Source organism: Bacillus rossius, chromosome 14, assembly GCF_032445375.1.
Source record: "Bacillus rossius redtenbacheri isolate Brsri chromosome 14, Brsri_v3, whole genome shotgun sequence".
NCBI classification, from domain to species: domain Eukaryota; kingdom Metazoa; phylum Arthropoda; class Insecta; order Phasmatodea; family Bacillidae; genus Bacillus; species Bacillus rossius.
The window spans coordinates 3,756,711-3,782,626 of record NC_086341.1 but is presented as its reverse complement, the minus strand read 5'-3'; the positions used below and the strand labels follow the sequence as shown (position 1 = coordinate 3,782,626).

Genomic DNA, 25,916 nt, shown 5'->3' with positions numbered 1-25,916 from the left:
TGTTGGGCTCTTTTTTTTGATGGGTAAAATCTTGTGAGTTCGCATCACCGACATGCTGTAGTAGCAGTAAGTTAACTTAATTTGACCTGAATACATGACCTAGGTCTGACATCACTGGTAAGTCATAGCTAGGTAGTGAATTTTTTTTTACGTAATTTTTACATACCACTGGCATCTTTTGTGACTAAAAAATGATGTAAGGATAAATTATATCATGCTGACATCGTACTGATATATAGAGACCGGAAAAATTCACGATTTCAATGGCCTGTAGGATAGACTCCATGATCCTCTACGCACGCGGGAAAATTACACCTGCTCATTGGCTACTGACTCGTGACACCTGTTAACTGGGACGCTAATGATTCGATACTTCCTTTGTTAAAGGTTTTTCATTGGCCGAGTGTCATTCAGATAAACTGTGGCCCAATCACTGATGCGGTACAAAGGCAAACGTTTTTGGATTCTAGCCTATCGCGAAATGAAGCCGCGAATTTTTCCGGTCTCTACGGGTGATGTAATACGAAAATCATTTTCTTACGTACATCTGACGTAGAAATGACGTCATACTGCACGTTTAAAAAACAAAGCTTTTAAGTTTTCACTTCTGTTGACAGTCCCCGTGACTGGCTATTTCTTTTTCTTTTTTAATTTAACGGAAGCAAAAAAAAACCCCCACCGGCGAGTGCTGGGAGGGTGCGGGGAGGGGGAAGTTGTGGCGTGGGCGGGTCCGGTCCGGACGGGGGGTTACGTAACAGCAGCGGGGGGAGTTGTCGTCAGCAGAAGGTCGAAGGCCACGTGACAGCGGCGGTCACGTGGCACGCGGTCGGGAGAGAGGGGGGGGGGAGGGGGGAGATTGCGCGGATTCTCGTCTCGACACGACGCTGCTTTCTGCTGTTCGCCCGCCAGGCTGTCCACAGTCAGTACTTTCATACTAGATCTAGTACTTTCATCATTTCGACGTGACGACGTCTAATAAATCGATGCACGCCGGCTGCACGCACGAAAAAAGGATGACTCATTGTCCCCTTACGCTCATTGTACGCTTGCGCCGCATCTATCTCTCTTTCCACTCGATTGGAACAACGCATCGATTTGACTTTTTTCGAGGCACATTAAACTTGAAACACTCCCATTCGTTTCCTACTTTTCCTATCATTGTCCTATCCTCAACAGAATAACACAGATTGGGAAGAAGTTAAACAGCTAACGTGTATGAAAGTTATAGTTAAAATAAATCTCTTCGTTAAAGTGATAAACATATTTGAATTAATGAGTGCAAATAAAAGTAAATTTATCAATGAAATTGTAGATTTCATTTCACTCCTTTGTATCCATACAAAATAGTGATAATAAAATACAAATTATTCAATTTTATTCATAAAAGTATGCAATCATTACATTAATGTTTTGTTATAACGTTGTCACGTTCAACTATAGTCCGTAAACCGACTTTACAGACAACCAATTTTTTTTTTAGTGGTCTAGTACATTTACGCTCAGATCTAGTACTTTTTTCTTCAATATAAAAATATTACAATAACTACAATACGTTTTATTATTAAGCGTAATTATTTTTAAAAAAACTATGGAATGTATGTGTGTGTGGTGTGATATTTAAGTTCGAGCATTGCAATGTCATAGTAACTTCCTTAATTGTTAAAACCATAACAAATTATAATTTAGTACTTTTTTTTAAAAAATCTAGTACTTTTTTCTCGCCTAAGTTGGTACGAAATATTTTTTTCCTTGTGGACACCCTGTCACCCACTGACTCCGAGCCGGTGGGAAAACCCCTCAGCCGAACCAGTCCGGCGACTGCTCGCAAGTCAGCAGCCAATGAACTAGAGTTATTTGCCACAGTACTGCGAAACCTCATTTTAAAAAAATGGGTGCGTGTACTTAGGTACGCGCGTGAGAAGTTATAATTCTTTGGCATCATTAAAAAAATAGTTTTTAATTGCATGCAAAAATAGTGCGTCGAGTCCCTCCGCGCGGAAGAAGTGAAACTTCGTGATGTGGAAATGAAATTAGGAAGGGGTAGAAATTGATTTTTAGTGAAATCATATTGTATCAAATCAAACTAAAATAAATCATGAAATCATTCAACGATAAAAGCTGTTTATTTAATTAAGCGGACGGGTTCGCCCCATGGAGAAAATTGACGCGGCGAGACCTCGTGGACATAGAGAAATGACACACACTCACTATTTATGTGCGTCTATGAAACACGCATTCACTCTCGCTCTGTCTCTTTCTATTCCCCCCTCCCCAGGAGCGTTAAACATTTAACACAACCTTGTTGGAAGTCGCATTAGAAGTTTCACTTCAAAAACTGTGGACCCATCCCCCTCCCACCCACCGTTCCCGTTAACATTCTTGGATGTGTCCCTTAATGTGACGTAGTGCCAGCTTTCGCGATGCCCACGCCTGAGGTATAGGCAACCCGGCGCGCACCCAAGAAAAAAGTGTCAGTGTAAAAAAAAAACAATAAAACTGATTCACCGGCATTATTTAAATAGTTTTACAAACAAGTTCGGGTTTTCTAAATCAGAGGTGCTTACCCCCCCCCCCCCCAAACACTATGACTCACCCCCCCTAACCTAATGATGCGCCCCCCTCCCCCCCGAAATTCTTTATGCCATTTTCTCAATGATTTACTCAATTATTTTATATTATACTTTTTTAGTATTATATTTGATCACATTTCGCATTAATTTAAACTGATTTTCTAATAATAATAATAATTTTGGTCATATCAGGTAATATTTCCATCCTGAACCGACAGATGCCAAACTGCTTTTGTTGAGGAAAGTGCGGGGTTGCCAATTTGATTTACAAGATCCCTTTCAATTATCAAAGCACCAGAAACGTATTTTCAAATTAGAAGCTATAATTATGTTAATAATATATACATTTTTATCTTCTTTTAACCACCCCCCCCCCCCCCCCGAATTTTTAATGACGCAGTCTGCGTCGTTACCCCCCCCCCCCCCCTTGTGGGCACCCCTGTCTAAATTGTACGTACCTCTTTGTGGCACGAATTTGAGCCATTTCATCCTCTCTGTGCTTATATCTGCCCGGGGTATGACAAAATTTTCAAGGCGTGTACTTACACAGGAAGTGACGACAACTTTCCTCCCGTGGTGATGTTCCGACGTCGGTATTTCATTTTTCTGAACGGAAAACGTTAACAATGGAAGACACGCGTCTCTTACGTTTCTAAAGGCTTCTAATTGTTTGCAGCATCTATGCGCGCTTTTACTACACCTCTGTGGCACCACCTGAGTCAACTATAGCGTCAGGGCTTTGGGGAATTAATACCAGATCATGTATGAATGTGTGTGTTAGTATGTGTAGAGACCCGAAAAATTTTCGGATTTATTTCGCGATAGGCTAGAATCCAAAAACGTTTGCCTTTTTACTGCATCATTGATTGGGCCACAGTTTATCTGAATGACACTCGGCCAATGAAAAACTTTCAACAAAAGAAGTATCGAATCACGAGCGTCTCACTTAACATGTGTCGCGAGTCAGTAGCCAATGAGCAGAAGTAATTTTCCCGCGTGCATAGAGGATCATGGAGTGTATCCTGCAGGTCATTGAAATCGCGAATTTTTCCGGTCTCTAATTATTAGTGCAAAATTACTACTACATCGCGTTGTTTTACACCAAATATGGGTTGATGTTTCAAAAACCTCAAAATTCGTGTAAAAATACAAGGTGGCCGTGTAAATTAACGATTTTTCTGATAGTTTTACACCCACAATGTTATAATAAAAATTTCACTAACATGAAGTAAATTAAGAAGTTATGTTGTGACCATAATACACCAGCGGGGTGTGAGTAATTCAACACAAACAGTATGCATTTCAAAACACTATCTGTAGGGGCATGCATATTTCACGAAAAGATTACGAGACTAACTGAAAGTTAGAACACTGTAGCATCGTTTGTGTCTCGTGATTGGGTGAGTTTCTTTCAGGTCAATATCGATTCTTACAACACCAATCACAGCGAGTCAGTGCGGATGCAAACACTTCCTGAGTGGCTCAGGTCAAATAAGGCAACGACTTCCCTCGCAGACGTCCGCCAATCACAAGGAAGAAACCGCTGGTGCGGGTATAACTTGTTGCAGTCTAATAGGCGTTCAGATTTATTCGCGAAAAATGCCTGCCCTTAACTATTAGCTAACCAGTAGTAGGCCAGCGCCTATACCTCCCTCTCCATCACGACGCCGCTGTGATGCGGGTGCACTATACGCGCGGCGCACTGGTTCCCGCGTCAAGACTTATCGCGCCTCCCTACTAGTCCACCCGCCTCACAGCGGTGTCGAGGAGGAGAGAGAGGTACAGGCGCTGGCCCTATATCTCTATTCACTGGCGGCTGACTTCTTCGAAGAAGGCATCAAGAAGCTTGTGCACGATATGACCAATGCCTCAATCGTTTTGGCGATTATTTAGAAAAATAGGTAAGACCCTGCTGTACTTTTGGTGACAAAATTACTATGTTATGTAAATTTGTCTTTTTTCATAGCCCATCGGAGGTTGGGAAAAAAAGCCCTTGTACTTACAACTCGCCATTCGTCTTCCAAAATATTAAAATACTCCTTACCCAGAGACAGGAAAAAAATTGTGGATTAATTTCGCCGTAGGTTAAAATTCAAATACAGATACATTTAAAGCTGCTTTAGCTAATGGCTCGCTGTTCATCTGGAAGACTTTGGCCGATGAGAGAACCTCAACCAAAGAAGTGTCGAATGACATGCAAACCAGTTGAGACGACCCGCAAGTCAGCGGCCAATGAGCTGGCGCTATTTGCCCCGAGAATACTGAGAACTGTGTAGTCCATCCTGAAGGTCGTCGAAACAGCGAATTTTTTTTTCACTCCCCCTAATCCATACCTTCAGGTCTAGCACCCATACCCTCAAAAAAATGGGGGGGGGGGGGTGTTTGTCTGTAAAGTCAGTTTACGGACGATAATTTTACGTGATAACGTCATATCAAATTTTTTAAATTGCTGCTTTTAAAAAGCCCACCTTAACCTGTTTGATATTATAGAAGATTTTCTCGCATGGTGGTTGGCCGGTTATTGCACGCTCGGCTCAGGCGGAACGTGACAATCAATGCGTCATGCTTTTTCGTGCGTGCAGCCGGCGTTCATCGATTTATAAGTAGAGACCGGAAAAATTCGCGGATTCATTTCGCGATAGGCTAGAATCCAAAAACGTTTTGCCTTTTTACCGCGTCAGTGATTGGGCCACAGTTTATCTGAATGACACTCGGCCAATGAAAAACTTTCAACAAAAGAAGTATCGAACCACGAGCGTCCCAGTTAACAGGTGTCACGAGTCAGTAGCCAATGAGCAGGTGTAATTTCCTCTCGTGCATAGAGGATCATGGAGATCCTACACGTCATTGAAATCGCGATTTTTTTTTTCCGGTCTCTAGTTGTCACGTCCAAAACAATAAAAACAACTATCATGTGGGCGCCCTTACCTCTAGTCACTGTTTCGAGAGTTCGGTGACCCGCGGAGACTCGCGGTCAAGGTGAAGGCTGCAGGGTCGCCGAGTGACGTCAGCGGGTGCTGCGGACAGACGCCGACGACCGACTGACGCAGCCAGAGAGCCGCAGGGAGGACCTCGTACCTTCGCCTCCCTCCCCTGCCCCTTTCCCATCACCACTCACCCCTCCACCCTACTCCCAACAACAATGGAGAAGCCAAAGATGTACTTCAAGTTCTGTCCCTGCCCGAACACGCCCGAATATCCACCCTTCGGCCAACCTCGGGATCTGTTTTATTTTTGCGCAGGAAAAATGAATTCGAATATTGAAAGTGGTCGGTTAGGTTAGCTACATTAAAACACTTTAAAAACACCATGGACGGTTAGTTAGGTTAGTATAGCCACATTAAAATAAACAGAGAAATATAAATAGGTATATAAATGAACCCGAGGTTGGCCGAAGGTGAATTGTTCGGCCGTGTTCGGGCAGGGACAGAACTTGATGTACATCTTAGGCTTCCCGCAACAATGAGTCTCTCTGGAACATCCAGAGGAGCGCAACTGCACGGGCCGAATATGGCTGTGCGGTCTGAGAGATGCCAACATCGAAAATTAAGTTTTAAATATAATATAAATAAAAAATTAAAAAATCTCTTTAAAATGATGACTTAAATAACAATAATTAATTTTTACAAACATTCTTGCTTCAGAAATTATTTAATGGTACACGAGGGGAAAGTTTTTTACTTCAACATGATGGAATGGTACACGAGGGTTGTCTGAAAAGTTTTTGACTTCAATATGAAGATGGTAGCACTCAACAAAAATTGGGGGATGTGTTTGCGCATGCTCTGGAATGTACTCCCTGTAATCACACGCAGTTTTTTTTTTTTTTTAATCGTTTGCCTGAGTCTTTGCAAAATAGTTGTTTACGAACGTGAATACCTCATCGTTCGACAAAAATCTCTGATCTCTGCGAGCGACGTTTAGCCTAGGGAACAAAAATAAATGTCAGTTGGGTGCAGATCTGGTGGGCAGGGAGGCTGGTCAAGCTTTTCAAGACGCATTTAGTGTATTTTCGTCATGGCGACCACTGAGGTGTGAGCTGTTGCGTTGTCTTGGCGAAACAATTTTTTTTTGTTTCTGAAAATGTGACGTTTTTTTCTGCCATTTCTGCCTTCAGCTTGTCGAGTAATGGTGCGTAGTATGCTACTGTCATTTCGCCTCCCCCCCCCCCCCCTTTTTTTCCGAGATAATTGATTAAGACAATTCCATAACTATCCTAGAAAACAGACATAACTTTCCCGGCCAAAGAAACAGTCTTTGCCTTTCTTGGAGACCGGAAAAATTCGCGATTTCAATGACCTGTACCATGAACCTCTATGCACGTGGGAAAATAACATGCGCTCATTGGCTACTGACTCGTGTCACCTGTTAACTGGGACGCTAGTGAATCGATACTTCTTTTGTTAAAGTTTTTTCATTGGTCAAGTGTCATTCAGATAAACTGTGTCCCAAACACTGATGCTGTAAAAAGGCAAACGTTTTTGGATTCTAGACTATCACGAAATGAATCCGCGAATTTTTCCGGTCTCTACGCTATGGGTAGAGACATGCAAAATTCGCGGATTAATTTCGCGATAGGCTAGCATCAAAACAACTATACCTTCGTACCGCTTCTGCGATTGGCCCACATTTTATCCGGTGAACTGTGAGCCAATGGGAAACACTAAACCAAGAAAGTGCCGAATTACGGACAGCCTAGTTGAGACGTCTCACGCGTCAGTAGCCAATGAACAGGTGTCTTTTCCGCGAGTATTTAAAGGACTGTGGAGTCTATCCTAGAGGTCAATGAATCCGCGAATTTTGCAGGTCTCTAGCTATGGGTATAGACCTGCAAAATTCGCGGATTCATTCGGTGATAGGCTAGAATTCAAACACATATACCTCTTAGATATTTTTGCTATTGGCTTACTGTTCATCTGGACAAATCTCAACCAGTTATAAACCCTCAACCAAAGAAGGATCGAATCACAGACAAACCAGCCGAGACGACTTACAAGTCGGCAGCCAATGAACTTGCGTTATTTGCCCGAGTGTACAGGGGTATGTGCAGTCTATCCTGAAGGCCATCGAAACCGCGAATTTTGAAGGTCTCTAGCTATGGGTCACTGAGATCGTGAATTTTTGAGGGTCTCTATCGATTAGTCGAGCCGCGATTATGCCACGCGTAATGTCTTTACTCCAGGATGGACTCGGCTGTCGCTCACGGAACGAGCCCCACCTGGTCTCAGCTGCAGTCGGCAGCTTCACAGCGATGCGAGATGCGCCGTCGACCTTGGCTCCTCCCCCATCACCCACCACCACCAACCACCAGCCGCGGTACATTTCCCCTAGTGGGATGGACGAGGCGACCTCGACATTTCGCGTTCTCCGGCCCTGGACCAGATGCTCCGTCTCCCGTTGCATTCGACCACCACGACTGACTCCGCGCTCCTCTGCACTGTTTGGTAGGGACAGGAAAAATTCGCGGGTTCATTTCGCGATAGGCTAGAATCCAAGTGCGTGTAACTTATTACCGCTTCAGTGATTGGGACACAGTTTGCCTGAAGGACTGAGAGCCAATGAATGACCCTCAACGTAAGAAGTATCGAATCATAAGCATCCCAGTTAGCAGGTGTCACGAGTCAATAGCCAATGAGCTGGTGTAATATTCCCGCCTACATAGAGGATCGTGGAGTCCATCCTAGAGGTCATTCAAACCGCGAATTTTTCCAGTCCCTACTGTTTGGAACAACTGCAAACCCGCGGACTTTTCAACGAAGAACTAACCTCAAATAAACGAAGAGTCCTTCCGCAATCTCAGACAACAGGATCTTCGTAGCACTCACGCCGGCTTCCGACTTCCGAAAATAAGGCAGACGCACACGCGGAAGAAAAACAAAGAAGGTTTTTGCTGTAGGCTTAACAAGTTTTTGAATGCTTTGTTAGTGTACTCTATCGGATTCGTCTGGCCTCAGGGTAGAATCCAAAGTCACGGGTGTGCTCAACCCATTGTTTGCTTTCCCATTGGTTGATTTTTTTTTTTAGCGAGAACTTATTTATCATTGATAATTGACACCACCTGATTCGCTTACTTCTCTCCTGGCTGGGCGTCGTTGGCTCACGGTCGTGGAGGGGCGTGTCCAAATAACTTCAGACCAATCACAACACAGTGCGAAAGTGAGAAGATTTGCATTTGCATTTCATTTATAGAGACCGGAAAAATTCGCGGATTCATTTCGTGATAGTCTATAATCCAAAAAAGTTTGCCTTTTTACTGCATCAGTAGAGACCTGCAAAATTCGCGGATTCATTGACCTCTAGGATAGACTCCACAGTCCTTTAAATACTCGCGGAAATGACACCTGTTCATTGGCTACTGACGCGTGAGACGTCTCAACTAGGCTGTCCGTAATTCGGCACTTTCTTGGTTTAGTGTTTCCCATTGGCTCACAGTTCCCCGGATAAAATGTGGGCCAATCGCAGAAGCGGTACGAAGGTATAGTTGTTTTGATGCTAGCATATCGCGAAATGAATCCGCGAATTTTGCATGTCTCTATGCATCAGTGATTCGGCCACAGTTTATCTGAATGACACTCGGCCAATGAAAAACCTTCAACAAAAGAAGTATCGAATCACTAGCGTCCCAGTTAACAGGTGTGACGAGTCAGTAGCCAATGAGAAGCTGTAATTTGCCCGAGTGCATAGAGGATCATGGAGTATATCCTACAGGTCCTTGAAATCGCGAATTTTTCTGGTCTCCATTCATTTAACATGAAAATTTTTTTTAATCAAATCATTACCGCATGCTTAAATATATATATATATATATATATATATATATATATATATATATATATATATATATATATATATATAATTTTTCACTTCTATCTTCTGCACCTTAAATTCTCCCGCTGCTCAAAAACTGCCGGATTGTGAATCGGGGCCAGACTTACATATCACGATACCGCTGGCTGTCGCGACAGCGATATCGGAAGCGGAAGTGAACCCAAGGTCGCCGGCCATGGCCACAAGAGTTGAAGACCATTGCGGGAATAACAAAACATTGTTTGTTCGTTTTGTCTGCTGTAAATTCGTTTATTTCTGCTTTTCACACGATACGGTGATGCATTTATACACTGAAACAATGTTCCAATGATAGGACGATGATAGGAAAAGTAGGAAACGAATGGGAGTGTTTCAAGTTTAATGTGCCTCGAAAAAGTCAAATCGATGGTTGTTCCAATCGAGTGGAAGAGAGATAGATGCGGCGAAAGCGTACAATGAGCGTAACGGGACAAAGCGTAACGGGACAATGTGCGTAACGGGACAATGAGTCATTCTTTTTCGTGCGTGCAGCCGGCGTTCTTCGATTTATTAGACGTTGTCACGTCAAAAATAATACGGTAAACGTAACCATTAATGTAATCAAAACGTATCACATCACTTGTAAGGTTTCCAATGAATTTTATCAGCAACAGCTTGTAATTTTGTTCTACTTTCAGTATTCTCACGCATTAAGAAAAAATCTCCAAACTCAACATTCCCCCCCCCCCCCCCCCCCCCCCCCAAAAAAAAAAGAAGCAAAGGTTGTTCAAAGTTCCAATAGTAGTCAGGTCACGCGTGGTTAGCGAATCAAAGGTGCTGAGTTTGATTCTCTGATGAGCCGGAAATATCTCACGAATATTCATAGTACAAATTTTTTTATTCAAATGGTGATAAATAATTTCTTAACATTAACATGAATTTGATTGTCAACCAAGGTTTTTATGGTAGCTGTAGCTGTAGTTAATAAGTAACAAAGACGGACTTCCTATTTCAAGTATGTATGTATGCCTTTGCTTCTTAGGTTTGTTACGTAACTTTGGTACAGTCTGTACTTAAATGAATTCGTATATTACACATTGGTATGACATTCACTGAATATACTATAATATTTTTCGTACATATAGTGATTTGCAGAATGTACTTGACTGATTTTATCTCCGTTCACTGCCTCCGCAGAGTTCTAAAGTAGGCCTACATTTATACACAATGAGAGCACAAAATAAGGCTGCGCGTCAGCTTATAAAACATTTCCTGGAATGTGCAGCTATTCAAAAATAAATACTCCAAATTATTCAACGGATATATGCCTATTATATTTGTACGTATAAGGTGAACTAAAGACTATATTGTAGCAGTAGCTACTTGAGGGCTAATTTAGTTTGCTTATATAGCGGTAAAACTTACCTTAACAATATTGCTCCTTAACCACTATTCGGTAGGAAACTATGACTGCATCAAATCACTTTTAATTTATTTCAAAATATTACACATATTGCTTACAGTTGTACTACTGTCACAAACACACAACTTTGCCACCTGCGTACATTCAACACATCACGTTTGTCACGTGTACTGGCAACGTGAGTTTGATTGCTTGAGGTAGTTTTACAGTCTGGGCAAACTGAGCGCCCGAATAAATCAAGGACATGTTAGTTTATGGGACAATTAACTTAATACTTCAAGGCATGAAACATTTAAAATTTAATAATTGTCCATTTAAAAGTGTATGATATACCTTTTTTTTAATGAAAGATCCGTGATCATTTACGCAAATAAATTTCTCAAACTAACTTTTTTTTTTGTACTGTATGCGTGTACGTTGTTAAGTTATATAATTGGGCACATACTTCATGTGTACTTCTATGGTATAATGGGGTTGTGTTTACAAATGGTGTTGCCATGAAATTTAAAACGTCAAATTTAGACGATCCTAAGCATAATGCTTTAGTTTGTTGTGTAGGTTGGTGCAATGCTGAGGAAGTGTATTCTTGTGGGTAAGATTATTTTTGTTCCATGAAGGAAATAGAGATTTGAATAGTTTCTTTTTAACCTGTTAGAATATGGTAGAGCATTGAGCTTTCAAGAAGTTTATTATTTCTAGACACACATCACACAAAAAACACTTGAGGTGTCACAATTGTAGTTCTATGCTGCGAATAAAGCTAGCTACTGCGTGCACAGTCGTAAAACATGTTAGAATCGTCCCATTTTACAAAAAAAAAAATGTATGCAATTGTTACAGAATAACTTATTGAAAGAGACAGGAAAAAATTCGCGATTTCATTTAACTATAGGCTAGAATTGAAATAATGTATGCCATTGTGCTGCGTCTGCTATTAGTAGGGGCAGGCCTTTTTCGCGAATAAATCTGAACGCCTATTAGACTGCAACAAGGTACACCCGCATTAGTGGTTTCTTGTGATTGGCGGCCGTCTGCGGGAGAAGTCGTTGCCTTGTTTGACCGAGCCATTCAGGACGCGTTTGCTTCCCCACTCAATTACTGTGATTGGTCGTGTAACAATTGCCATGCGCCTGAAAGAAATTCATCCAATTACGAAACAGAGACGATGCTACAGTGTTTTAACTTATAACAAATCTCGGAATCTTTTCACGAAATATGCATGGCCCTAGCTATTAGCTTACAGTTTATCAGGAGGAATGGACCAATGAGAAACTCTTAAGGGCTCCGCCTATCTGGGCACAAACACGGTCAGGAAAAACAAAGTGTTTATCGTTATTGTCAGTTTTCATTTCAGTGCAGTTTTTTTCCTGTTTTGCAGTGGGTTACAATTTGTATTTCACATGTACATTTCCTTAATTATTGTTTAAAGGAGACCAATGATTTTCTGTATTTTTTCTTCCTTTAGAGCAGGTTATTACAACTTATTTGAAGTACCATTGTGTTGTATATTAATTTTTCTTTGTGATCCCCCTTGGAACTATATTGATGTGTGATGATTTTTCAAACTCACTAATCCGACATGGTTCTGTTCCAATTAAATTAAAACCTTTCACTATTCTTAGAGCATTTAACTACCTTTTATAGATCACTGCCAACTTAAGTACTCATAGGCATCCTATGCCATACATTAAATATGTTAATTATTACTCTCCTTGATACCTAATGTTTTTTTAAATTCTTGAATTTATTCATATTAGCTATAACTCAGTATGGAGAAAAAAAGTTCACTTATAAAGGTAATGTGGAAATAAATGGTTTGAAATTGAATATTTAAATATTCTTTTACAGTTATTACTATTTAACTAAGACAAATGAAACAAGGAGTCAAAGAATACAAATTGATTTTTTAAATCCTGTTTTCTTTTGCTTATTTAACTTAAAAATCAACTTTCCTAGAAGTGGGGTGAAAACTATTACAATTGTGTTTTGATTGCGTAAACAGATGTCTCTGATTGATCAGCACAAACTCAGTTAGGTATGTTGGTTATCAGGGCCAGTGCAAGGTAAATTGGCGCTCTAGGCGAAAAACCTTAAACCCCCCCCCCCCCCCCCCAACCCGCCGGACACCCCAAAAAAAATTATCCTTGCCTCAAAATACATCACGTAAGCCTAATATTTTGTCAACAATCAAATGTAAGCAGGCTTGTGTTTTTTTTTTTTACTTTTTTACTTATTACAAATTCATAAACAGGTCACAGTGGACTCTAAATAATTACTTATATCAATATATAAGCATTCCAAACTGTTACAAAAATTCCATTTTCATCTAGTTTCAATAATCGTTAAACATGTTGTATCAGCTGTTGTGTGTCGTGCTGCGCCGCCCCCAGCTACTTGGCGCCCTGGGCGGTCGCCTGGTTCGCCTGTGCGGACGCGCCGGCCCTGTTGGTGATGTAAGTTGTACGTAATTTTGTCCTAAAATCTGGGTAAACACGAGCAAAAAAAAATTTTCTGAACTCTACCAGTCCCCCCCCTCCCCTCCCCCTGGTGATCAGACCCCGGGGATGTCGGAGGCCCTGACAGTGCTCAAGAAGCGTCTCTGTGCTGGCCCAGGGACGACCACCTGCTGCTGAGGTGGAACCCGGCGACGAAGGAGACGGCGACGGTGGCCGAGCTGCCCCCGGAGGTGTTCCCCACGGACATGGACTGGTTCCCGCGGCCGCAGGCGGGCGGCAAGAAGCAAGGCCTCGACCTGCTCCTGCTGACGGCGGCCGACGGTGAGTCGCGGCCCGCCGACATCACCTGACCAGAGTCCCGTGACCTCCAGGATAGACTCCAATATCCTCTACACACTCGGGCAAATGCCAGCTGTTCATCGGCTGCTGACTTGTGAGTCGTCTTGACTGGGCGGCCTGTGATTCGACACTTCTATCAGTGAGGGTCTCTAATTGGCCCTCAGTCCTCCGGATTAACAGTGAACCAATGACAGAAGCAACACTAAGGTATAATTATTTGAATTTTAGCATAACACGAAATGAACCCGCCAATTTCACGGGTCTCTACTAATCATATTTATGAAAAGATGAAGACTTCAGGTCACCTGTGTATATTGTATCGATAAATGAAATTCCCATTGCAAGTGTTGATCTAAAATATCTGTCCATTATCTACATTTTTATCCACAAATAATACGAATAACAAAGCTTCATAAAAAAAATCAGTTCTTACTGGCTTCTTAAACCTCAACTTCATTGTGGCCACAATTCGTAAGAATGTTGGCTATCTCTATTATAACTGATGTCTTTGTTTAGTTTCAAACTGAATATCAATCTAATATTTTCAATTTGAATTTAAACATTATCTCACCCCCTAATAATACTAATAGACCATCTGTTTAATTAGCAAACCCTTTTTGCTGAAGTCAAAAATTTACAGCAGAATTAAGACTTTAACTGAAACCGTACTTCTGGTTGTAGAAATATACATACATACCTCATAGTTCCTTAATATTTTATATTTTCATTGAGAATTAGCAATGGAAGAATAAATAAAATACTAAATTTTATGTAAAACCTGATAAAAATAAATACCTAATTATTAAGATTTTTCAGCATACATTAAAATACCTTAAATGCCTGTACATAATAGATGAGACATGGTTACAAAATAATCAGGAACTCTGAATAAGGAAATCGTACAAGCAACCTAACACACATTAGTAGCTGAAAAGTGTTGTTAACAGGGGGCAGGAGTTAAGCCATTTTACAAGGTTAACAGCTGGAATCCACTGAAATAGAGCGGTTCCTTTGCTGCCGGATTGGAAAACGTGCTGAGCAATAGAATGTTGGTTGTTAAGACCATTCACTGTTATACTGGGCAAGTTAAAAAAACATGCTTAAATACTCAAATTAACCGGTTACATTGAAAATCCAAGCTAATTTTTTAAAAACAAACATTAATTCACGTTGGGAGGTGTAGGAACTGCCAATTTGATTTTTAGACCATTGGAGCGAAGAGGTTTTTTTTGGATTGGATTGCTTTTGCAGCACGTACAGAAAAAAAAGTTCTGAGGAACTTAATGTGCAAAAAAAAAAAAAAGTAAAATCGCAAAAATTGCAGTTAAAAGGTCTGCTAGGTTGGCTGACTTATACCCATTGGAGGGTTTGGTCAATGTTTTGTGGCCGCTCTGATTGACGAGCTAGGAGGAGATTGTGGACTACAAATTGGAGGGTTTGGTCAATGTTTTGTGGCCGCTCTGATTTACAAAATAGGAGGAGATTGTGGACTACAGTACACATTGGAGGGTTTGGTCAATGTTTTGTGGCCGCTCTGATTTACAAACTAGGAGGAGATTGTGGACTACAGTACACATTGGAGGGTTTGGTCAATGTTTTGTGGCCGCTCTGATTTACAAACTAGGAGGAGATTGTGGACTACAGTACACATTGGAGGGTTTGGTCAATGTTTTGTGGCCGCTGTGATTGACGAGCTAGGAGGAGTTTGTGGACGGTGTGTCGGCAGGCAAGTTCCACCTGATCGGTAAGAGCGGGCGCGTGGAGAAGAGCGTGGACGCGCACAAGGGCGCGGTGCTGGCCGGCCGCTGGAGCCACGACGGCGCGGGGTTCCTCACGGGTACGTGCGTGCGACGCTCGTTGTCGTTGGCGTCCCTTGTTCGTCCCCCCGAGTGTTTCGCAGGACACTCCTATTCCTTATTTGTAGAGACTGGAAAAATTCGCGATTTCAATGACCTGTCGGATATGCTCCATGATCCTCTACGCACGCGGGGAAAATCACACCTGCTCATTGGCTGCTGACTCGTGACACCTGTTTAACTGGGACGTTAATGATTCGATACTTCTTTTGTTGAAGGTTTTTCCATTGGCCGAGTGTCATTCAGATAAACTGTGGCCCAATCACTGATGCGGTAAAAAGGCAAACATTTTTGGATTCTAGACTATCGCGAAATGAATCCGCGAATTTTTCCGGTCTCTACTTATTTGTCATGAGATAGCACTGTGGTTGTGCTTTCCAGAATGATAAGTTTTATTTATGGTCTTTAATGTTGTATTTAACCAACCAATCAGACACTTTGATTAAATTTTAATTGAATTATGAAACTTCTAACATGAGAAATCTTGCTTCCAATAATATTTGTGTTTGATGAAGTTTATTATTCATTAATTGGAAGATGTGACTTTTTTTTAAGGAAAAAATTCATTGCCATGTCATAAAAGTTGACTATTGTTGTAGTTGAAGACATTTAAAAAAAAATGACTAGGCAATATATTTTTATTATAAATGTTTCAATATTAATTATCAGTAACTTTCAACTGTAGTGCAACAAAACCAAAACAGTATTTTTTTGTAAAAAAAATTGCTCGACTATCATTGATAATACTGTATGACGTGTTTCAGCTTTACTGAGTATGAGCATTTGCTGCAAACTTTTAGCTAAGTAAAGTATGCTACCAAAATATAATTAATTATATATAGCACTGATTTTCATGGTATTTGGTTGTGTATTTCCAGATTTTCTTCTATTCTTACATTCTTAGTAGTTATATCACATTTAAAGAATTGTTTTTAAAGTTTTCTGGTGGTTAATTTTTTTTCCTCTAGGTTTTAAAATCATCGCTAAAGAATTGTTAGAATTTTTTTTTTTTTTTTAATCAGGGATATTATAGCTGTGAGAGAATTTTCAAATGAAGAATTCAAGTATCATTCCTGTATGCCTTTTTATGATTTTATAAGTATATCACAGCAAATCAGAACACTTCTAAGTTATTTTCTGTCGAGAAGGCATTATAGCCGTTTGTCCTGATAACAGTTTGTTGGAACGGTTGTAAGAGACACAAGGTTTTAGTTGTGTTTGGTGCAGTTGTTGGCAGAAATGACTGTCGGAACTCAGTCCCAAAATGTTCGGATTGGCTGCCATGCAAAATGTAGGTGAAAAAGGTTTAAAGCTGTGTGACATTTAGAACTGCCGACCTCCGTAGCGTAGTCGGATGCACACCGGCTTACGGTGCGAGGGGTCCTGGGTTCGAGTCCCGGGTAAGGCATGGGTGTACCATACATATTCTGATATTTGAATACGAGTTGAAATTGAGATTCACACTGAAAATGATGACCCTTTGGCTGTTGGCGAAAAGCTGTAGGCCACAATAAATAAATAAAAAATAAAAAATAAAAAAAAAACATTTAGAACTTGATGTCGATCGTCCAAGTTGTGCACCTTGATGAAAGTTCGACATGTCAGTGCTGCAGATATTAGTGAATATTTCAAAAACATTGACCCTCGCACTCAACATATGTACTAGCTTGAATATATCGGTCTCTACATGGTGGCCTTGACATGTTGTTCTCAACGTGTGCTGCAACATCGCCATATGATTTTCACCTTTAAGATTTAATTACTTAAGTAGTTAACTTATCATGGAAATAAATATTTTTGAACTGAAACTTCTTTGCTGAGGCGGCTACAATTATGAGCATTACGAAAATTCTAATCTCATGAGGGGAATAGTCATGTAAGCGGTGGGGGAACCGGTAGAAGAGGTGAGTGCGTCAGCGGCGACGCCACTCCAATGCATGCGCTAGCGGTTCGAATGGGAAGACGGCAACTGGGGTAGAAATGACTCAGCAGTGAAGCTACGGAATTCTTGTAACGCTGCCTGTGTCTGTCTACTTGTCAGCTTTTGTAACGGTTAAAGATTCTGTTATTTAATTTAAAGTATCTGGAATTTATTTATTTTTTGTGGAAAAGAGTTATTGATTTATGCAATTAAATTTATAAGTATCGTTCATTTTTCTGTGAATACTGTAATTTAAAATGTAAAAAAGACAAATAGACTTAAGATGCTAACTTTATTAGTGTAATTTATTTTTGGTATGTAAACAACGTGATTTGAAATTTTAAAAGGAAATAGATTTGTGAGATAGACTTAAAATTAGTGTAATTTATGTTTGATTTAAGTGTTTTTTTTTTCTTTTTATTTAGCTGGAAATGATGATTTAAAATCATGCCTAAATATAATAAAAAGAAAAAAGCAGATTAGAGGTATCATCAAAGGCAATGTGAGAATAAACCGCCCAAAGAGACACCAAAAAGAGCCAGTGAATGGATTCGAGAGTACGGATTGCTGAAAAAATGCATTTTTTTCAATTGAGATCATACCTGCATCCTTACTATTCTCAGTTATTATCTCTTGTTTGAAAAATACTTATAATTTATCTTTGTCTGTACCTAAAAAGCAAGAAGTTTCACTTCTGTCGAGTGTGGACTTAAGGCACATATTTTTTTTTTAACGCATCTAAATTTTTATATTAGTTTTCACAGTATAGACCAAAAAAATAAATTATTTTATGATAAAAAATACAGGATAAAAAGATGTTTCACATCTTGTCAGCCTCTTGTCAGCACCACTTCACAAGCAGAACAGTCGCAGGTACTGAGAAAAGGTGTGGATTAGTTGCGGGTACTGAGAGGACCTGTGGGGTATTTTCTGGGACTGAAGTAGGACCTGTGGATTAGTTGCGGGTACTGAGAGGACCTGTGGGGTATTTTCCGGGGCTGAAGGAGGACCTGTGGATTAGTTGCGGGTACTGAGAGGACCTGTGGGGTATTTTCTGGGACTGAAGGAGGACCTGTGGATTAGTTGCGGGTACTGAGAGGACCTGTGGGGTATTTTCTGGGACTGAGAGGACCTGTGGATTAGTTGCGGGTACTGAGAGGACCTGTGGGGTATTTTCTGGGACTGAAGTAGGACCTGTGGATTAGTTGCGGGTACTGAGAGGACCTGTGGGGTATTTTCCGGGGCTGAAGGAGGACCTGTGGATTAGTTGCGGGTACTGAGAGGACCTGTGGGGTATTTTCTGGGACTGAAGGAGGACCTGTGGATTAGTTGCGGGTACTGAGAGGACCTGTGGGGTATTTTCTGGGACTGAGAGGACCTGTGGATTAGTTGCGGGTACTGAGAGGACCTGTGGGGTATTTTCTGGGGCTGAAGGAGGACCTGTGGATTAGTTTCGGGTACTGAGAGGACCTGTGGGGTATTTTCTAGGACTGAAGGAGGACCTGTGCATTAGTTGCGGGTACTGAGAGGACCTGTGGGGTATTTTCTGGGACTGAGAGGACCTGTGGATTAGTTGCGGGTACTGAGAGGACCTGTGGGGTATTTTCTGGGGCTGAAGGAGGACCTGTGGATTAGTTTCGGGTACTGAGAGGAACTGTGGGGTATTTTCTGGGACTGAAGGAGGACCTGTGGATTAGTTGCGGGTACTGAGAGGACTTGTGGGGTATTTTCTGGGGCTGAAGGAGGACCTGTGGATTAGTTGCGGGTACTGAGAGGACCTGTGGGGTATTTTCTGGGACTGAAGGAGGACCTGTGGATTAGTTGCGGGTACTGAGAGGACCTGTGGGGTATTTTCTGGTGCTGAATGAGGACATGTGGATTAGTTGCGGGTACTGAGAGGACCTGTGGGGTATTTTCTGGTGCTGAATGAGGACCTGTGGATTAGTTGCGGGTACTGAGAGGACCTGTGGGGTATTTTCTGGGACTGAAGGAGGACCTGTGGATTAGTTGCGGGTACTGAGAGGACCTGTGTGGAAATTTTCTGGGACTAAGGAGGACCTGTGCATTAGTTCCGGGTACTGAGAGGACCTGTGGGGTATTTTCTGGGACTGAAGGAGGACCTGTGGATTAGTTGCGGGTACTGAGAGGACCTGTGGGGAAATTTTCTGGGACTGAAGGAGGACCTGTGCATTAGTTGCGGGTACTGAGAGGACCTGTGGGGTATTTTCTGGGACTGAAGGAGGACCTGTGGATTAGTTGCGGGTACTGAGAGGACCTGTGGGGTATTTTCTGGGACTGAAGGAGGACCTGTGGATTAGTTGCGGGTACTGAGAGGACCTGTGGGGTATTTTCTGGGACTGAGAGGACCTGTGGATTAGTTGTGGGTACTGAGAGGACCTGTGGGGTATTTTCTGGGGCTGAAGGAGGACCTGTGGATTAGTTGCGGGTACTGAGAGGACCTGTGGGGTATTTTCTGGGACTGAAGGAGGACCTGTGGATTAGTTGCGGGTACTGAGAGGACCTGTGGGGTATTTTCTGGGACTGAAGGAGGACCTTTGGATTAGTTGCGGGTACTGAGAGGACCTGTGGGGTATTTTCTGGGGCTGAAGGAGGACCTGTGGATTAGTTTCGGGTACTGAGAGGACCTGTGGGGTATTTTCTGGGACTGAGAGGAGGACCTGTGGATTAGTCACGGGTACTGAGAAGTGGTGTGGAGTGAGGGAGGACCCGCGAAGGAGACTGGGGGAGTCCCGGGGGGCCGGCTGCTTGCAGTGGGGGAGGACGGCCAGGCCAAGGTGTGGTCCCGCAGCGGGATGCTGCGCTCCACGGTGGTCCAGGGGGACAGCCCCGTGTACAGCGCGGCGTGGAGCCCGGACGGGACCCAGCTGCTGCACACGCAGGGCAAGGCGCTCGTCATCAAGGCGCTGGCCCCCAACAGCAAGCCCCACCGGGTGAGTGTCCGGGGGGTCGGCAGACACCCTCGTGAGTTCCAGCGTTCCGTCTCCCACGTAACAGCCATTCTAGATTATTGTTTTTACACTCTCATGCTCTCATGTGATCGCCTCTTCGAAAAATCATCACCGAAATGTACCCGTGAAATGTGAAACGCCAAACGTAACCCACTAGAAAACATGAAACACTTGTGCTGAAATGCAAACAAATTAGCAACGGTAAACTCTCGAGTTAACTAAGAAATGCCAGCAGCGCAGTTGTGCAACCCGGCGATAGGCCCGCGCGTAGCTTCGACCGAGCGAATCAATCGAAGCTCGTTGTTTCAATGTTGGTTTGGTTTGAAGCTTCAGTTGTGATTCAAAGCTTCGCATCTGATGTGAAGCTATATGTTTGTTGCAAAGCTTTAACACATTGAAAACCTGAGATTCACTTATGAAAATATTTAGTTTATTTTTATATGTACGTTTTTCTTGAATATGATGTTTACTTAAAAAAACAAAAGAAGTCACTCTACGTTTGCTTTTATAAATTTTCAATACTAATATTATGCATAGTTATTTCATCATTTTTATTGAATGATGTTATATATATATATATATATATATATATATATATATATATATATATATATATATATATATATATATATATATATATATGACCCAATTGATTAATCGCTTAATCAATACAAACATTATAATGGTTAAACAATTATTTTTGCTTGAATACAGTAGAACCCTGTTATAATGTTCCTGTATATAATGTTTTCCTGCTTATAATGTCATATTTTTAAAGTCCCAATATTTCCCCCATAAGGACAATGTATTTATTTCCTGCATATAACGTTCATAAATAGTGTAATTTCCTGATTATAATGTTTGCTTTCTAACATTCAATAAATGGGGAAAAAATGTTTTAAAACCAAATTATTCCAACACTTACGATAAAGAGTTTCCTTTATGTATGTTTATGTTTATAATCACTGCCATACAATACATGAAGTTTGTTAAAATACAATTTTATGCAATATACTGAAGGTACACAATGTTCATAGTTACATGACAGTTAGCACCCTTAGTCAACTCTTCTCTTCCTTGCCATTCCAGTGGGTATTCAGATTCACGTACATAGTCCTACGATATTTAAGTTGCAAACCATTGAGCGAGGGCATAACTAAAAGTGTTTTCTATTGCTTACAAATAATTTATTTTTTTCGTTCATACGTAGGAATCCCAAAATTAAACATTTTCAGGTGGCGAAGGAGTAGACGTTCTCACTCTTCATGTTGTCATCATGAATCGTGAGACAATTTTACAAAAAATGTGGCAGTGTATCTTTAAAAACAAACAAAATGTAACCAGGGAACAAGAAGTTGAAAAATTGTTCGCTTGTTTCAGAAAATTCATGTATCAAGTATAATATCTTTGGTTTTAACATTAAAGTTGTTTACATAGCTTGGTGAGTTCATTGGCACTAAGCTCGAACATTGTTAAGTGCTGAATTGAGATTTCCTGCTTATAATGTTTTCCTGCTTATAATGTTTTTTTCTTGTGCTCCCTTGAAAAACATTATAACAGGGTTCTACTGTACTTTACTTTGTAAAATAAATGTAAAACAGCTTCGCAGAGGAAGATATTTGCAATCCGATTTGATATCGCGAATATTTTAAACATTCAATTGGGTTTTCAATTCGCATCAAAAGACTATTATTCGTACAGGTCTACCTGACGACCAAGGTCAACGCCGGAAAGCACTCAAAAATATCTCGATTGGTGCAAAATCACAGAATGTGCTGAGCTATAGGATTTAGTTTTAAAGACATTTCACTGTACTGAAAGTAAATTAGCGATTAAATATTTGCTGTGATTAGACATAGCGTACAACTAAACAAATTGCTGGAAATTGATAGTGTTTTCTTTTGATTTTGGAATCTGAGGAATCATTATGGTTAAATAACTATTAGCAACAACAGTTGATTACACCTATCCCTCACTTAGCACATCTTCAGATTGCGCGGATTCATTTAACGCGATGTGAATTTTACTGCCCCAGTCTTGAATAGCATGTCTGTAAATTTCAGTTAGCAAGAAATCTCGGCAGGCAAAAAAAAAGTTGAGCACGACGCCACTAAGTCTGTTTCAATTCCTGTAAATAACAGATGTGCCCTGGGATAGGTTGGCCAAACAAGGGGGGAAGAGATGCGTGCGTAGGTCTGTCTACGCTATCGGCTGTTGTACAAATATCAGCTATGGCAATTTAAATTGCGGCTATGGAGTGTAGAGGACCAAATGTTTTTACGTCCGTGTATATGCTGCCGTGCCGTGCCGTTGTCGCCTGGCCACAAACCGGGCCATGAACTCAGTCTAGCCAGTGGCAGGGAATTCACTCAAACAAAAGCAACATCTGCCCATTCAGCTGCCGGTAACTGTACGTGCTTGCTCACTCATAATGCATCGCGATCAAGTATTTGAGACAAAACTAGAAGTATTACAGCGTGCAGATTGTCATGAAGGCCACGCTTATGTTGGTCGCACTTGAATTTTAAGCAAGTCAACTGTGCGCATAATCGTACGAAATAAGGACTTTTACCAAATGTTTTTATAAGTCTGATGCTGTTGGTTGTACTAGCGGGAATATATTTGACATTAGATACCGGAACAGAAATGAACAGATGAAATGAACGTAGAAAAGGTTGTTAAATAATTGATGCAATGAAAAATAATCATTGGCCCGACAGGATTGGTGTGAACCAGGTGGTGATACGCGAATAAGCACTTTAATTTTTGAAAAATTAAAATGTAATTATCTGAACAGTAATATCGGTTTCACTGTCAGTAAAGGATGGTTTTGATAGGTACGCGACGTGAGTTGAAGGTCACGTCCGGGCGGGCAAGTCAGCCAGCCGACTGACGATAAAGTACACAACCACGTATCTCCCATTACACTGTGTCGTATTTGTCATACAAAGTGCAATGGGAGGCATATAATGATAAATAGTGTGACATATTTATAGTTGAGTGTTTTAAATGCATTTATATTATGTAAAGTATATTTTCCTAGACAATTTTGGAACACATTAAATAAATTAGCCTTGCTATTTATGGAAACTAATGCTTCAGAATATGCGATTTCAGATAACACGAGCATTTTTAGGAACGAATTAGTCGTGCTAAGTGAGGGATAGGTGTACTTAACTTTTCTGAAATTCATTGGTGTATTGCTTATTTATACAGTAACACCTCATTAACAAAATCCGTGTTAATACAAAACTATCAATCATACAAAGTGTTTTCGCAGTCCCAATAAATTATATAGGATTTATAATACTTAGAAATTTCTTTAATACAAAAGTATGGTTATCAAGTAATACAAAATTATGTTTGTTACAAGGGTAAACAATAAAATGTAGTAAATGATGATTAATACAAAATCTCAGAATTAATGTAAAAAAAAATGTGCTGTTTCAACTAAAATAATACGGATGCCATTACTTTGGTTGGTTATTTCATAATGTTGGTAGTATGTCTTTTTTGTAGGTAATTTATAAAACTTTTCTTCAATTTTCTGCATTTAATCCTTTTTAGTGTGAAACCATAGAAAAATTTTTTTTCTGAACCACGGGCGTAGCCATTCTAAAATTGTATTTTACAACCCTAAAAAAACAGTACATTTGGCGCAGTATAAAATTATGTGCAAGTTTTAACTTTATTTAAAATTGATTTAGAAATTATAAAAAAATAAAAAATTGGGATTAATTTTTTTAATAGTTTGTGTATTACAAACTTTGTTATTGCAAAGTGACAAAAATTATGGACCAGGTTTGTTTTATTGAGTTTTGATGTGTATCACGCAGAAGGTAATTTGTGAAGTGATGAGTAGATCCAGGGGCGAAACAACAAAATTTCGAAAGGGGGGGGCAAATACCTTTTTATAAAGAATCATGGATCCCCCCTATTGAAGCGGGGGGTCAGGGGGCCCTCCCCCGGGAAAATTTGTATTTCAAGGTGAAAAATGGTGCTATTTAAGCAGTTTTACTATCTAAAAATTGATTTCACAGCACTTTCTTTGCTCCCGTTTGCCCCCACTTCAAGGTTTCGGGGGGGGGGGGGGGGGGGGGGGGGTAAAAAAATACCCTTGCCCCCCCTGTTGTTGCGCCCCTGAGTAGATCTCAAAGCGGTGCCCTCGCTCTCGCGAATTGTCCCTCGTGCGGAGCCGAACAAATGAGTGCGTTGTTTCTCGCAGTGGAAGGCACACGACGGGCTGATCCTGAAGGTCGCTTGGAATCCCAGCAACAACCTCATCATCTCCGGCGGCGAGGATTGTCGCTACAAGGTCAGCCACGACTTTCATCTCCTCGCCAACTTGCGCGTCGTGGAGCGAAGTTACTTTGCTCCGGGGGTTGTCGAAAGAATTTTTCAAGTGAAACTTCTTTGTGCGCGTTGAGAGTCTGCTAGATCAAGTTTTTAATTTTAACAAATTGGTTGTCTGTAAAGTCGGTTTACGGACGATAGTTTAACTTTACAACGTCATAACAAAACATTGATGAAATGATTGCATACTTTTATGAATAAAATTGAATAATTTTTATTGTATTATCACTATTTTGTATGGATACAAAGGAGTGAAATGAAATCTACAATTTCATTGATAAATTTACTTTTATTTGCACTCATTAATTCAAATATGTTTATTACTTTAATGAACAGATTATTTTAACTATAACTTTTATACATGTTTGCTATTTAACTTCTTCCAATCTGTGTCATTCTTTTAAGGATGGGGCGATGATAGGAAAAGTAGGAAACGAAAAGGGAGTGTTTCAAGTTTAATGTGCCTCGAAAAAGGTCAAATCGATGGTTGTTCCAATCGAGTGGAAGAGAGAGATAGATGCGGCGCAAACGTACAATGAGTGTAACGGGACAAAGTGCGTAAGGGGACACTTTTTGTGCGTGCGGCCGGCGTTCATCGATCTATTAGACGTCACGTCAAAAAGTACTTTGATTTATTTTGCTAGTAATATCGTTATCGTAGTACATCTGTATTTTTGGTGGGACAGCGAAAACGGGGAGGGGGGGGAAATCAGGGATGGTGAGCTGAAGTAAGGGCGTGGGCTCCCCGGTACCTGTCCTGCCCGACGTTCAGACCGGACCGGGACTGCCCCGCTCGGTGACCGGAGGGGCTCGCGCCGTGATTGGTCCGCAGGTGTGGGACACGTACGGGCGGCAGCTCTACGCCAGCCCGGCCCACGACCACCCCGTAACCGCGCTGTCGTGGGCCCCCGACGGGGACCTGTTTGCGGTCGGCTCCTTCAACACCCTGCGGCTGTGCGACAGGGCCGGCGTGAGTAGCCGCGTCGGGGAGCAACCACCAGCCCCCCGCCCCGAGTGCCCCATTCCTGTGGTGTTATAAACTAGCACTTTTACTAACTACCAAGAACCAGAAATTTTTATTTGCAAGTATTTTACAATGATTTTTCACTGTATTAAGTTTTTTTTAGTATTCTCAATGACGAATTCAAAATTGAAATCAAAACATTTTGAAAATGTATAACATATATTCATTATTTTTATTATTGTTTGAATGTCGCATCTTCTTATTGCTTCCGCGAGAATG

At 41.1% G+C, this 25,916-nt stretch overlaps 2 protein-coding genes across 9 annotated transcripts in view; one reads left to right on the top strand and one right to left on the bottom strand.

The window, feature by feature from the left end:
• Positions 1-10,962, bottom strand: part of LOC134539034 (protein timeless) — a 64,796-nt gene extending 53,834 nt beyond the window's left edge. For 4 of the 5 annotated variants that reach the window (XM_063380711.1, XM_063380715.1, XM_063380714.1 and 1 more), the window contains exons 1-2: positions 10,782-10,962; positions 5,499-5,587 (exon numbers count right to left, since the gene is read on the bottom strand). The gene's annotated coding sequence lies outside the window, so the exon portion shown is untranslated. The remainder of the gene's footprint in view (positions 1-5,498; positions 5,588-10,781) is intronic. The other variant, XM_063380713.1, reaches the window with a different exon arrangement.
• Positions 10,963-11,212: 250 nt separating this feature from the next.
• The window catches only part of LOC134539033 (intraflagellar transport protein 80 homolog), a 39,827-nt gene continuing 25,123 nt past the window's right edge, over positions 11,213-25,916 (top strand). For 2 of the 4 annotated variants that reach the window (XM_063380710.1, XM_063380708.1), the window contains exons 1-6: positions 11,214-11,371; positions 13,393-13,556; positions 15,301-15,411; positions 20,124-20,302; positions 24,546-24,635; positions 25,506-25,643. In XM_063380710.1, coding sequence (XP_063236780.1) covers positions 11,277-11,371; positions 13,393-13,556; positions 15,301-15,411; positions 20,124-20,302; positions 24,546-24,635; positions 25,506-25,643 — 777 coding nt within the window. In that variant the 5' untranslated portion in view covers positions 11,214-11,276. Of the gene's footprint in view, positions 11,372-13,392; positions 13,557-15,300; positions 15,412-20,123; positions 20,303-24,545; positions 24,636-25,445; positions 25,644-25,916 lie in introns of all 4 variants that reach the window. The other 2 variants (XM_063380709.1, XM_063380707.1) reach the window with 2 other exon arrangements.